The sequence below is a fragment of the Pongo pygmaeus genome, chromosome 1, assembly GCF_028885625.2.
Source record: "Pongo pygmaeus isolate AG05252 chromosome 1, NHGRI_mPonPyg2-v2.0_pri, whole genome shotgun sequence".
NCBI lineage: Eukaryota > Metazoa > Chordata > Mammalia > Primates > Hominidae > Pongo > Pongo pygmaeus.
In genome coordinates, this window is record NC_072373.2 from 188,041,744 (window position 1) to 188,056,766 (window position 15,023).

The 15,023-nt window shown below is 40.6% G+C and overlaps 1 protein-coding gene across 5 annotated transcripts in view; it reads right to left on the reverse strand.

The window, feature by feature from the left end:
• CCDC30 (coiled-coil domain containing 30) overlaps window positions 1–15,023 on the reverse strand; it is a 190,591-nt gene that overhangs the window by 46,706 nt on the left and 128,862 nt on the right. For all 5 annotated transcript variants that reach the window (XM_054492312.2, XM_054492302.2, XM_054492297.2 and 2 more), the window contains one exon: window positions 3,498–3,610. In XM_054492312.2, coding sequence (XP_054348287.1) covers window positions 3,498–3,610 — 113 coding nt within the window. The remainder of the gene's footprint in view (window positions 1–3,497; window positions 3,611–15,023) is intronic.

Genomic DNA, 15,023 nt, shown 5'->3' on the forward strand with positions numbered 1-15,023 from the left:
CCTCAGCCTCCCAAAGTGCTGGGATTATAGGCATAAGCCACTGCGCCTGGCCCTGTTCTGTATCTTCATTGGGGTGGTGGTAATATGGGCACAAACATTTGTCAAAACTTATCCAATTGTACATTTAAAAATCTTTGCATTTATTATATGCAAATTATATCTCAGTTAAAGAATATTGGCCGGGCGCGGTGGCTCACGCCTGTAATCCCAGCACTTTGGGAGGCCGAGGCGGGTGGATCACGAGGTCAGAAGATCGAGACCATCCTGGCTAACACGGTGAAACCCTGTCTGTACTAAAAATACAAAAAATTAGCCGGGCGTAGTGGCGGGCGCCTGTAGTCCCAACTACTCGGGAGGCTGAGGCAGGAGAACGGCATGAACCCGGGAGGCGGAGCTTGCAAGTGAGCCAAGATCGGGCCACTGCACTCCATCCTGGGCGACAGAGCGAGACTCCATCTCAAAAAAAAAAAAAAAAAAGAATATTGGGGAAAATTTCATCAGAACCTCTCTCCCCCATCAATAGTAGTACTCAATGCTAACGAGGATGTGGTAAAATTGCTACTTTTATATAATGAAGGCAGAAAAATTTCGTAATGTCAGAGGCATTTGAACCCAGAGCAACTCCATGTTGAATAACGGCTGGGTAAAATGAGAATGAGACCTGCTGGGCTGCATTTCCGTGAGTTAGGCATTCTTAATCACAGGATGAGATAGGAAGTCGGAACAAGATACAGGTCACAAAGATCCCAGTGATGAAACAGGATACAGTAAAGAAGCCAGCCAAAACCCGCCAAAACCAATATGGCAATGAAAGTGACCTCCGGTCGTCCTCACTCTTCATTATATGCTAATCATAATGTATTAGCATAATAAAAGACACTTCCATCAGCGCCATGACAGTTTACTAATGCCATGGCAACATCTGGAAATTACCCTACATAGACTAAAAAAAAGAGGAACCCTCAGTTCTGGGAAATTCCTGCCCCCTTCCCAGAAAGCACATGACTAGGCCGGGCGTGGTGGCTCACGCCTGTAATCCCAGCACTTTGGGAGGCCGAGGCGAGTGGATCACGAGGTCAGAAGATCAAGACCATCCTGGCTAACACGGTGAAACCCCGTCTCTACTAAAAATACAAAAAATTAGCTGGGCGTGGCGGCGGGCGACTGTAGTCCCAGCTACTCAGGAGGCTGAGGCAGGAGAATGGCGTGAACCCGGGAGGCGGAGCTTGCAGTGAGCCGAGATCATGCCACCGCACTCCAGCCTAGGCGACAGAGCAAGTTTCCACCTCAAATAAAATAAAATAAAATAAAGCACGTGAATAATCCACCCCATATTTACAATCAAGAAATAACCATAAAAATAGCCAACCAGCAGCCCTCGGGGCAGCCTCTGTCTATGGAGTAGACATTCTTTTATTTCTTTACTCCTTTAGTAAGTTTGCTTTTACTTTACTTTTTAGATTCGCCCTGAATTCTTTCTTGCATGATTTCCAAGAACCCTCTGTTGGGTCTGGGTTCAGGACCCCTTTCCGGTAATAGTAGGATACTTTGGAATGTTTGTCAATACATTTTAAGATCTATAGTTCTATAAAAATAAATTTAAAAATGAAAAATATAATACCAAAATGATTTTTTTCAGCACTGTTTTGAATAAAAATATTCAACCATCAGACCAGCGAGTAATTCTTAACCAAATTAGGATTATGTTGTGTGAGTTAATTCCAGCAGGTCTAGGATTAACCTAAACTGTTTTGCTAAAGTGCCTGTTTGGCACTGACTGTTGGTCAAGCATATTACAGAGGGAAATATAACGATTAAAATAGTGTGGCTTCATAACCTCTGGTCCAAGTAGTTTCACTGCAGTTTGTACCAGTTTATCAGCATTGTTTATCAATAACAGTGATAATGATGACTTGCACCTGGTCTCATTGAGACCCCCCAAGAAGTCTCTGCTCTTGAAGGAGGTTACATGGCAGGAATATGCTTATGTGAACAACAGAATATAAAAAGTATTTAATAAAATCTCAGCTGAGACTCGATTTTGGGCTCCCTGGTTCTGAGGTGGTCAATGCACACATGAGTGGTTCCTGATCTGAGAGAGGAAGTGCATCCAGCCACAACCCTTACACAGTGAACAACATTGCAGCTGCTGCCTGACTTCTCTGGCCCCCTTGCTGTGAAACACACATGGGCTCTAATGCATATTCTTCCTCTAATGCTGTTTCTGTATGATACCCTATTCCTGAAATAAGGTATACATTTGTTAGCACTGTAATTGTAGGTTCTGTTAGTTTGTTAGCAGTTGTACCCTGTTTAACTGCTGCTGTTAGTGCAAGGGCATATCAACTTCATGAAATATTAAGTTTTATGGAAATAGCAAATTTGAAGACTATAGCAACAAAACACAATGCTTATCATATGATATTAAGAGAGACAGTATAAAACTTTTATAAAAACTATAATAAAACCATAAAATTATGTTTATTGACAAGACACTAGGAGTGAACTTGGGAGAATGTCTGCATAAGTTTTGTTTCATTCAAAAATTTTACACTGAGAGGTGTGCCATAAATAATTACGAAAAAAAATTGCATGGGGCACCGTGGCTTACGCCTGCCTATAATCCTAGCATTTTGGGAGGCCAAGGAAGGAGGATCACTTGAGGCCAGGAATTTGAGACCAGCCTGGCCAACATAGTGAGACCCTCCCCCGTCTCTATAAAAAAATTAAAAAGTGAGCCTGGTGAGGCTGCACATGACTGCAGTCCCATCTACTCAGGAGACTGAGGTGGGAGGATCACTTGAGCCCAGGAGGTTGAGGCTGCAGTGAGCTGTGATCGTGCCACTCCACTCCAGCCTGCGTGACAGAGTGAGATCCTACCTGAAAAAAGAATTTTTTTTTTGCAATGTTGTTTCATTATATGTTAAATGAAAAAAAAATTAACTGCCTAAAAACCAAATGTCATTTTGCCTTTGGACAATGGCATTTGCCTGATATACATATATGTATATATGTATGTATGTATATATGTATAGAAAGAGAGACTATATAAGTATCATATATGTAATAGGTATATCATTATATATAACATCTATATAATATACTTATTAGTAATATTCTGTGTCAATTCTCTAAAATAAAAAATAAAAAAAGCTCTTTAAATGAGGAGAGGGTGGTTCAGGCTGAGGGAAGTATGTGAGGTGAAAAAAAGTGTGAAGGCAAGTGAGAAGGGTGTATTTGGGGAAAAACAAGTTCAATACCATCAAAGCTCAATGAATGGTAATTCCCTTCTCCCTCCCTCTCTGGAGAAGAAATTAGGCCCCATATCTCCCTAGGAAAACCCCTATGGATAGCACTTTTGGAAACACAGGAATTTTGTGATGGCCCTCTTGAAAGGTTGCTTCAGTGAGCAGCCCACTATTTAGCCCTAGAGCCTGCTCAGCAAGAAATAACTACTCTACATAATTTTCTTCCAAAGAGAACTTGTCTTTGTTTACCTCACATGGACATTAAGCAGCTTCAATAATCGCAAATATTCTTCACGTAGAGCTTCCTTCTCTTGCTGTAGCTTAGATAGCTCCTCTGACAATTCCTGGTTGCTTTTGACATGCTGAAAAACATTGAAAAATAATGAGAACTCTGACCTGACAAAGGTATGATGTTGAAGAAATGCAAAGTCTTTCTGGTAAAAAAAAAAAAAAAAAAAAAAAAAAGCTTATAGTCACTCCTGCTTCTGAGATCATAGTAGCTTCACGGGATTCCTGTACTTCCAGATTTTCTGAAAGTCAGCAACTATTTCCCCTTGCCTTTTGCTTCCCCAGCCTTCTCAATAATTTTGTAAGCATCTAATTCCCTTTAATAAAAATCTTCCAAGGCTGGGAGTGGTGGCTCACACCCATAATCCCAGGACTTTGGGAGGCTGAGGCAGGCATATCACTTGGGCTCAGCAGTTTGAGACCAGGCTGGGCAATTTGGTAAAACCCCATATCTACAAAAAATATATAAAAATTTGCCAGGTGTGGTGGTGTGTGCCTATAGTCCCAGCTACTTGGGAGGCTGAAGTAGGAGGATGGCTTGAGCCTAGGAGGCAGAGGTTGCAGTGAGCTGAGATCATGCCACCACACTCCAGCCTGGGTGACAGAGCCAGACTCTGTCTCAAAACAAAACAAAACAAAAACAAAAATCTCCCAGCTTAAAGTATATAAAGTGAAAGCTGTTCTCTTCAATTAATTAACTCTGATAAAGTATTTGGTTCTAGAAGTGACTGCAGTGATGAGAAACTCAAAATTAGGAATTTGGGATTGGTTATCTGACCTGGCTAGCTTTGAAGGTGATGTAGTCTTGTCACTAGTTCTAGCAATCTATGGCAAAAGAACTGATTATCACTTATAGTTGCTGGTAATGAAGTACTTCGGAAGACCACATGACTGGTATAAAAAATGTTATAATGGAATTGAGGACTACAAGGATTGTGAGGTGGGCTAGCCACATCTGATCATGTTACTGAGCTTAGAAGAAAATGTCCAACTTGGGGATTTAATTACTGGAACAAGGCATTGTCTGAGAACCACAGACCTTCTATGAGTGTCCTAAAATAATTTCTGTCTTGTAGTCAGAATACCAATATATCCAAAAACCAAATCCCAAATATCAAGTGGACTGCAGAATTACAGCACTGATTGATTTCACAGGCTTGCCAGGTCTCTTATGTGAGAAACAGGCTTTGGGAATGCATGGAAACCTGAGAATTACAGTGCCTCTCTTGCCATCACAAGCACTCCCTCCTCTCCTGTCTAAGGAGATTAAGTTTGAAGATTCTGTATTGATTTCACCCAAGGCACTTACCTTGTAAGGGGATGCCTATTGTCCTCGAGGCCCACCTCTATACCACCACCACTTCTCATTGTCTCCAATCCTGTAACTACAGTTGGATCCCAGCACATCATGGTGTGTTGGGGTTAAGTGTAGGGACTGACTTTGGGACTGCCATATAGAAAGAATGGCAAGATTTTGCCAACTTAAATTGGCAGAAACTCTGGGACTATATGCAGGAATGTATTCGTAGGGAGTTACACTAATCAGTGCCCCTAACCCCTGAACAACATGAGAGTTAGGGGCACTGACCCCCCACACAGTTGAAAATCTGCATTATGATTTTTTTGACTCCCCACCAAATTACTAATAGCCTACTGTTAACTAGAGGCCTTATGAACAACATAAGCAGTTAACACATATTTTGTATGTGTATCATGTATTGTACTCTTGCAATAAAGTAAGCTAGAGAAAATAAAATTTTATTAAGAAAACCATAAGGCAGAGAAAATATATTTACTATTCATTAAGTAGAAGTGGATCATCACAAAGTTTTTCATCCTCATTGTCTTCATGTTGAGTAGGTTGAGGAGGAGGAGAAGAGGAGGAATTGGTCTTGTTATCTCAGGGGTGGCAGAGCTGGAAGAGGTGGAGAAGGTGGAAGGGAAGGCAGGAGAGGCAGGCACACTCAGTATAACTTTAGAGAAATATACTGTAATTTGACTTTTTTGCTTTTTCATTTCCCTAAAAATATTTCTATACGGTATCAATCCTTCTTTCATTGTTTGTGTTAGTTTCAGTGCCTGTATCATATAGAAAGGTCCATATTGTAAAATATGTCAAAAGCAGTCTTGAATATTTGGAATCCTTCTGCCAGATTGTCTAAAGTCAATTTGTTTTCTAGTACTGCTTTTTCTGTTTTCTTCCTCATCATGTGGCACTGGTTTGAAAGTGCTAATCTCCATCAAGTTGTCTTATGGTAATTCCTCCTCTGGGTGTGATGTCTATTTGCTCTTGAATTTCTCCAAGATTCATATCTTTTCTTTTGTGTGTGTGTGTGTGTGTGTGTGTGTGTGTGTGAGATGGAGAGACAGAGTTGCGCTCTGTCGCCCAGGCTGGAGGGCAGTGGCGCGATCTCGGCTCAGGGCAAGCTCTGTCTCCCAGGTTCACGCCATTCTCCCGCCTCAGCCTCCCGAGTAGCTGGGACTACCCAGGCGCCCACCGCCACGCCCGGCTAATTTGTTTTTTTGTATTTTTACTAGAGACGAGTTTCACCGTGTTAGCCAGGATGGTCTCGATCTCCTGACCTCGTGATCCACCCGCCTCAGCCTCCCAAAGTGCTGGGATCACAGGCGTGAGCCACCGCACCCGGCCAGACTTGATGGATTTCATGGCTTTTTCTATAACAATGATGGCATCTCCGTGCCTGTCACTTGCCACACAAATAAACTAAAAATGACAAAAATAAAAACAAACAAAAACAATGATGGCATCTTCAATAGTGCAATCCTTCCAGACTTCTCTATCAGGGTTCTCTTCCGTAGTTGACAATCCTTTCCACAGAGTACCGTGTGTGATGAGCCTTAAGGTGCCTTATGACCCCTGATCTAGAGGTTGAATTACAGACATGGTGTTTGGGGCTGAATTACAGACATGGTAATGAGCCTTAAAGGGCCTTACGACCCCTGGTCTAGAGGCTGAATTACAGACATGGTGTTTGGGGCTGAATTACAGACATGGTAATGAGCCTTAAAGGGCCTTATGACCGCTGTTCTAGAGGCTGAATTACAGACATGGTGTTTGGGGGCAAGTAGACCACTTCAACATCTTTGGTGTTGAACTCATGTGGTTCTGGGTGGCCAGGGGCATTTGTCCAACATCAAAAGAACCTTAAAAGGCAGCCCCTTGTTACCAAGGTACTTCTTGACTTCAGGCAGAAAGCATAGATGGAATCAATCTAGAAAAAGGGTTCTTGTTGTGCAGACCTTCTTTTTATACAACCAAATGACTGACAGCTGGTGTTTACCTTTTCCTTCAAGGCTTGGGGATTAGAAGCTTCATAGATAAGGGCAGTTCTGACAATAAACTCGACTGCATCTGCCCAAAACAGTTGAGTCAGCCTATCCCTTTCTGCCTTAAATCCGTGCTCACTGATTTTCCTTACTAATACATGTCCTTTGTGACTTCTTTTTTTTTTCCCCAAGAATAGGGCACTTTCACCTGCATTCAAAAACTGTTCAGCAGATATCCTATTTCCTCAATCATCTTCTTCCTTCCTTTCTTCTTTTTTTAATAGAGAAAAGTTCTTGCTATGTTGCCCAGGCTGATCTCGAACTCCTGGCCTCAAGTGATCCTCCTGCCTCAGCCTTCCAAAATGTTGGGATTACAGGAGTGAGCCACTGTGCCTGGTCACACTTCTTAACGGCATCTGGGAACTCACCTGCTGTCTCTCAGTCAGCAGAAACTGCATCTCCTGTTTTCTTGACATTTTTAAAGCTAAACCTCTTCCTAAAATTAACAAACCATCCTTTTTAAAGCTAAACCTCTTCCTAAAATTAACAAACCATCTTTTGCTGGCGTTATTATTTTTTAGAGATTGGGTCTTTCTCTGTTGCCCAGGCCAGAGTACAAAGGTGCAATCATAACTCACTACAGCCTCAAACTCCTGGCCTCAAGAGATCCTCCCACCTCGGCTTCCCTAGTAGTTGCTACTTTGCTAGCTTTAAATTCTCTAACTTTAAATTCTTCACTTTCCTTTTGGTTTAAATTGTCATATAATGACTTCTCTTTTTCTTGAGTCATATTAGAATCTATAGATATGCCTTTCTTATAGTAATCCTGCACCAACATAAAAGCTGCATTTTCAATATGGATAAAAAGGTATTTCACAAAAAGTGCATGGTTTTTATGCCTGCTAGCACAGCTGCAGCAACAGCTTCATGAATTTGCTTTTCCTTTTTTATAATGGTCCTCATGTTGGATTCATTTATTTTGAAATGTTGAGCAACCACAGTTGCAGACCTCATCTATGGTACCTATGAAGCAATTCAGATTTTTATTGTAATGTCATAATTTTTCTTTGTTTCTTGGCAGCATTTCCAACATCACTAGTGGCTACTTTGTATGAGTCCCATGCTGTAATTTAAGGTTTCTGGTATTGCACTAAACACAGTGAAAAATACTTGAGACCCACGAGAGATTTCTTTTTAATTCAACACAAAATTTACTGGCGGGAGGAACCTGCTCATGCAAAGAAGATTGGCGTCACATGGCATTTTAAGAGGATACTTGCAACATGTGAACTCACTGCAGGCCAAGGCGGGTGGATCACCTGAGGTCAGGAGTTCGAGACCAGCCTGGCCAACATGGTGAAACCTCACCTCTACTAAAAATACAAAAATTAGCCAGGTGTGGTGGCAGACGCCTGTAATCACAGCTACTAGGGAGTCTGAAATGGGAGAATCATTTGAACCCGGGAAGCAGAGGTTGCAGTGAGCTGAGAGCACACCACTGCACTCCAGCTAGGCAACAGAATGAGAATCTGTCTCAAAATAAATAAATAAATAAACTTACTGCAATACCAAAAGGCAGTGGCTATGAAATTATTATAGCAGTACAGTGTGTACTATAGTTAATTTTATGCAGTTATGATTTAATACTACATCTTCACATTTGTTTACCTTTCTCTCAACTGCAAATGACACTATGTATGGTCTATAAGTGTTCGTGTGTGTGTTTTCATAAATGTTAACTTTATAATAGAGTTATGTATACTTTATGGAGTAAAGATAAAATACATAGTATCTACATATACGCTTTCACAACGTGCCTAACTTTTTCAATGTTTCTAAGCTATGTGGCTCATCTGCAAGTTTTTTCAAATACTGGCAAATCTCCAGAAAATTTTCCAAAAGAATCTGTATACAAGTGGACCAACACAGTTCAAACCCATGTTGTTCACAGTCAACTGTAATGTTAAATAGGCTGAATTTATTAATATGAATGCACTTATTGGACATTCAGGATTTAATGTGTTAATTTGAACATCTAAGAGTGACTTTGGGCCAGGTGCAGTGGCTCATGCTTGTAATCCCAGCATTTTGGGAGGCCGAGGCAGGTGGATCACTTGAGCCCAGGAGTTCAAGACCAGCCTGGGCAACATATTGAAACTCTGTCTCTACATGTAATAATAATAATAATAATAATAATAACAATAATAATAATAATAAAATAGCCAGGCGTGGTTGCACATGCCTGTAGTCCCAGCTACTTGGGAGACTGAGGTGAGAGGATCACTTAAGCCCAGGCAGTTGAGGCTGCAGTGAGCCATGATGGCACTACTGCACTCCAGCCTGGGCGACAGAGTGAGACCCTGCCTAAAAAAAAATAATGACTTTGTTTGCTCTTTTGATTGACAGAAACTTGGACACACAAGTGACTTATATTAAATGATATTAAGGTGCCAAACTTCTTTGGCATAAGGGAGAAAAAGGCATCCAAAGGTTTAAGCAGATAGGAAATTTGGAGTGGGTTTATAGTTACTCTTCATAACCATGGGAATCCAAAAGATACTCTCCTCACCAAGGCTTTACCAAATAACACTGGTGAAAAAGCGCCAAATTACTTGAAATGCTATATAATGCTAACCTATTGAGGATAATGGTGGAGGTGCCAACATTGAAATGGCTCCCTGATTTTAATGGGGATGATGGTACTACACAGTTTCAGAGGTCAAGCGGCAGTGCTTAACTTTCAGATACAAGGTAAATATTACTAATGTTAGTAGGAAATTGGGCCAGAGATACAATCAAAGGGTTTGACCTATAGCTATCTTGTCATAGTTAATTGATGACAATGACTGTAGGACTAAAATATACGGGTAGCCAATTAAAGTCGTACTTGAAATGTATTTTCAAATAAAGAAGTAAGTAAATAAATAAATAGAACCCCTTAGGTCTGGTGAACAAAGGCCCAATTTAAATGACAAGAATGGAAAGTAATGGCCTCTTCTTGTTCAATCCCTAGACCTGGGCCAACTCACAGATCCAGAGTCCTTTGAATGATGGGAATGCTAGGTTTTCTTCAGGAAAAACGCTGTGATACCGACACAAGTATGTGATCTTCTTCCAAACATTCCCCAAAGAGGACCTGCTGTCTCTTTATCAAGGGGACTGGGCATTGGAGAAAGGGAATTATATAGACTTTTGGAGAACGGCAGTACAGTGATTCCGAGTCAACAGTAATAGCTTGGAACCCAAAACACCATTGAATTTCATAATTCAGGGTGTAGACCTTAAGGAAATGAGGTGAAAAATGGAGTTTAAAATCACAGTGTATCTTAGGACATGTCCGCAGTGATTCAATGGCTACATGTATGTTTCTGAATCTCCTCAGTGGTTATTTCCCTAATTCTTGAATGTATAGTCAGAATATATAATCTGGGATAGCAGACTCTCCATACTGGCTTTCCACCTGAGGAGTGAGGGCTATTGATGGAAGAAAAGTCCAAGTGCTTGGAGTTGCCTCTTTAGATTCTGGAATCAACATATACCACATTTGTTCCTTCAACTCATTTAATTTAATTTTTTAAGAGACAGAATCTCACTCTCAAATGCCTTTCTAAAATTAACAAACCATTCTTTGCTGGCATTACTATTTTTCAGAGCTTGGGTCTTGCTCTGTTGCCCATGCTGGGGTGCAGTGGTGCAGTCACAGCTCAGTGCAGCCTCAAATTCCTAGGCTCAAGTGATCCTCCTGCCTCAGCCTCCCAAGTAGCTAGGACTACAGGCATGTACCACCCAGCTAATTAAAAAAAAAATTGGAGAGACAGGGTCTTACTATGTTGCTCAGGCTGGTCTCGAACTTCTGGCCTCAAGCAATCCTCCCACCTCAGCCTCCTAAAGTCCTAGAATTACAGGTGTGAGCCAGTATGCATGTCCCTTCAACCCATTTATTAAGTGAGGGCTACAAGTTTTTAGTGGTGTCCAAAGCAAGACATTTTTCTTGCTTCCAAGTTTTGGCAGTTATGAATAAAGCTGCTATAAACATCTGTATGCAGGGTTTTGGGTAGGCATAACTTTTTCAACTCCTTTGGGTAAATACCAAGGAGCATGGTTGCTGGACATATGGTAAGAGTACATTTAGTTTTGTGAAAACCAGCAAACTGTCTTCCAAAGTGACAGTGCCATTCTGCATTCCCACCAGCAATAAATGAGTGCAAAGATATTGCTTCATATGCTTGCCAGCATTTGGTGTTGTCAGTGCTCTGGATTTTGGTTCATTCTAATAGGTATGCAGTAGTATCTCATTGTTGTTTTAATTTGCATTTCCCTGATGACATATGATGTGGAAGTTTCCCATATTTCCAGTTTACTGACAGCATTTATACAGAATGGATGTTGGATTTTGTCAAATCCTTTTTACGCATTTGTCATGGTTTGAATGATGGGGTTCCCTCCAAAATTCCTATTGAAACATAATTCCCAATGCAACAATATTAAGAGGTATGGCCTTTGGGAGGTGATTAAGTCATGAGGGTTCTGTCCTCATGAATGGAATTAGCATCCTTATAAAAGGGCTCCCAGTTGAAGGGAGCACCCTCTTACCCTTTTATCCTTTCCACTATGTGAAGACACAGAGTTCCTCCCCTCCAGAGGGTGCAGCAACAAAGTGCCATTGGAAGCAGACAGCAGACATCATCAGACACCAATACTGCTGGCATCCTGATCTTAGACTTCCCAACCTCTAGGACTGTAAGAAATAAATTTCTGTTGTTTATAAATTACCCAGCCTCAGGTATTTCGTTATAGCAGCATAAACAGACTAAGATAGCATCAATAGATAGAATCATGTGATTTTCCTTTTTAGCTTGTTGATGCGATGAATTACATAATTTATTTTCAAATGTTGAACCAGTTTTGCATACCTGAGATAAATCACTTGATCATGGTGCATAATTCTTTGTATACATTGTTGGATTTGGTTTGCTAATATTTTGTTGAGGATTTTTATATCTACATGAGAGATACTGGTCTGTACTTTTCTTGTAATGTCTTTGGTTTTGGTATGAAGGGAATTCCAGCCTCATAGAATTAATTAGGGAGTATTCCCTCTGCTTCCATCTCCTAAAGATACTACAGAAAATTGATACAATTTATTCTTACGTGTTTGGTAGAAATCACCAGTGAAACCATCTGGGCCTGGTGCTTTCTGTTTTAGAAGGTTAGTATGTGGATTCAATTTCTTTAATAGATATAGTTCTATTCAATTGTCTATTTCTTCTTGTGTGAATTTTGGCAGACTATATCAAGGAATTGGTCCATTTTATTTAGGTTATCACATTTGTGGGCATAAAGTTGTTCATAATATTTATTGATGATTGCTCTAATGTTTGTGGCATCTGTAGTAATGTTCCCTCTTTCATTTCTGTTATTTGTAATTTGTAACTTATGTCCTCTCTCCCTCTTTTTTTTTTTTTTTTGTTAGCCTGGCTAGAGGCCTATCAATTTTATTAATCTTTTCAAAGAGCCAGTTTTTAGTTTTGTTGCTCTATTGAATTCCCATTTAAATTCCATTGATTTCTTTAAATTTTTTTTTACACAAACATCACCATGTTAGATAATTTCATTGATTTCTCCTCTAATTTTTATTATTTCTTTTTTTTTTCTGCTTACTTTGGATTTAATTTGCTCTTCTTTTTGTAATTTTCTAAGGCCGAAGCTTAGATAATTGATTTTAGATCTTTTTTTCCTCCTCTGTATATTTTCAAATACCCTGTCTTGAGCTCACTGATTCTTCTACTTTATCCATTCTGCTGTCAAGAGCCTTTAGTCCATTTTTCAGTTCGGCAAATGCATGTCTCACAGTTCTAGGATTTCTGTTTGATTTTTAAAAATTTCAATATATTTGTTGAATTTATCTGATGAATTTCTGAATTTCTTTTCTGTGTTATCTTGGAATTTACTGAATTTCCTTAAAACTGCCATTTTGAATTCTTGATCCAAAACCTCACACATCGCCATCTTGTTAGGGCTGGTCACTGTTTCCTTGCTTTGTCTGTTTGGGGAGGTCATGGTTTCCTGTTTGCTGTTGTTCCTTTGGGCTTACATATTTGTCTTCACATTGAAGGATTAGTTATTTATTCCAGTCTTTGCTGACTGGCTTCTTTTTGTCTTTCTAGGGTGTGTTTGCTTACAGGTTCTTTGCAGTTCACCTGTTGAATCCCCTTTACTCTAGGTCACGGCCTCCTTTTCAGGACTAGATGGGTGCCTTAAGCCAAGGTTTGCCTCAGTTCTCCAAAACATTTGCAGTGCTGCCCATCCTGGATTGTGGTTAGGTGTGTCCCAAAATGGGATGCCCTGGCTATGTGGGAAGGCTAGCTAGGGGTTCATGCCCAGAAGACTCATGGACTGTGCCTCCTACAGCATGGTGGTGCAGAACAGCCACTCTGGTTTTGCATCTCCTTTGGCTGAGATAAATAGCATGATTTTGTGGGCTGGGGTTGTTAGTCCCAATCCCCTCTCTTTGTTTCAAGCTGCCTTCAGGGGTTTTTCTCCCTTCAGACACTCACAATGCTTCCCATCTTTCTTCTTTTCTGATGTATGCATTCAATGCTATAAATGTCCTTCAAAGAACCACTTTCCAACAAATTTTGATAAGTTGTATTTTCACTTTCATTTAGTTCAAAATATTTTGAAATTTCTCTTGCAATTTCTTCTTTGACTTTTGTGTTTACAAGTCTGTTGTTCAATCTCCAAGTATTTGGGAGTTTTCCAGCTATCTTTCTGTTACTGATTTCTAGTTTAATTCCATTAGGGTCTGTATTAGTCTGTTCTCACACAACTATAAGGAAGTACCTGGGACTGGGTAATTTATGAAGAGAAGAGATTTAATTGACTTGCAGTTCCACAAGCTATACAGGAAGTATGACTGGGAGGCCTCAGGAAACTTACAATCTATGGTGGAAGGTGAAGGGGAAGCAAGACATGTTTTACCACCATGGAGTCGGGGAGAGAGAGAGAAAGAGTGAGGGAGGGAGGGAGAGGGAGAGAGACAGCGAGAGCAAGAGCAAGTGCGAGAGTGAGAGAGAGCGAGCGAGCATGGGGGGAGTGTTATACACTTTCAAACAACCAGATCTTGTGAGAACTCTAGGAGACAGCACTAGGGGGATGGTGCTAAACCATCAGAAACTACCCCGAGGATCCAATCACCTCCCACAAGGCCCCTCTTCCAACACTCAGGATCACAAGTCAACATGAGATTTGGGTGGGGACACAGAGCCAAACCATATCAGGGTCTGAGAGCATACATTGCATGATTTCTATTCTTTCATGTTTGTTAATGTGTGTTTTACGGCCCAGAATGTGGTCTATCTTGATTAACGTTCCTTGAGAGCTTGAGAAGAATGTGTAATCTGCTGTTGTTGGATGAAGTAGTCTATAGATGTCCACTGTATCTGGTGGGTTTATGGTGGTGTGGAGTTCAACTATGTCCTCACTGATTTTCTGCCTGCTGGATCTGTCCATTGCTGATAGAGGGGTATTAAAATCTGCAATGATAACAGTGAATTCACCTACTCCTCCTTGCAGTTGTATCAATTTTTGCCTCACATATTTTGACATTCTTTTGTTAGGCAAATACATATTAAAGATTGTTTTGTCTTCTTGGAGAATTGACCTTTTAAATCATTAAATAATGTTCCTCTTTATCCTGGATAAGTTCCTGATATGATTTGACTCTGTGTCCCCCCGCCAAATCTCATGTTGAATTGTGATCCCAAGTGTTGAAGGTGGGGCCTGGTGGAAGGTGATTGGATCATGGGGGTGGTTCTAATGGTTTAGCTCCATGCGCCTAGTGCTGTCTGGTGATAGAGTTCTCACAAGACCCAGTTGTTTGAAAGTGTTTAGCACCTCCAGCCTCACTCTCTCGTCCTCCTCCAGCCATGTAAGATGTGCCTTGCTTCCCCTTTACCTTCTGCCATAATTGTAAGTATCCTGAAGCCTCCCCAGCCATGTAGAATGGTGAATCAATTAAACCTCTTTTCTTTATAGATTACCCAGTTGCAGGTATGTCTTTATAGCAGCATGAGAACAGACTAACACACTTCCCTTACTCTGAAGTATGTGCTGTCTGAAATTAATTTAGCTACTCTCACTTTCTTTTGATTAATGTTAGCATGTTACATCCTTCTCCATCCATTTACTTTTAATTTA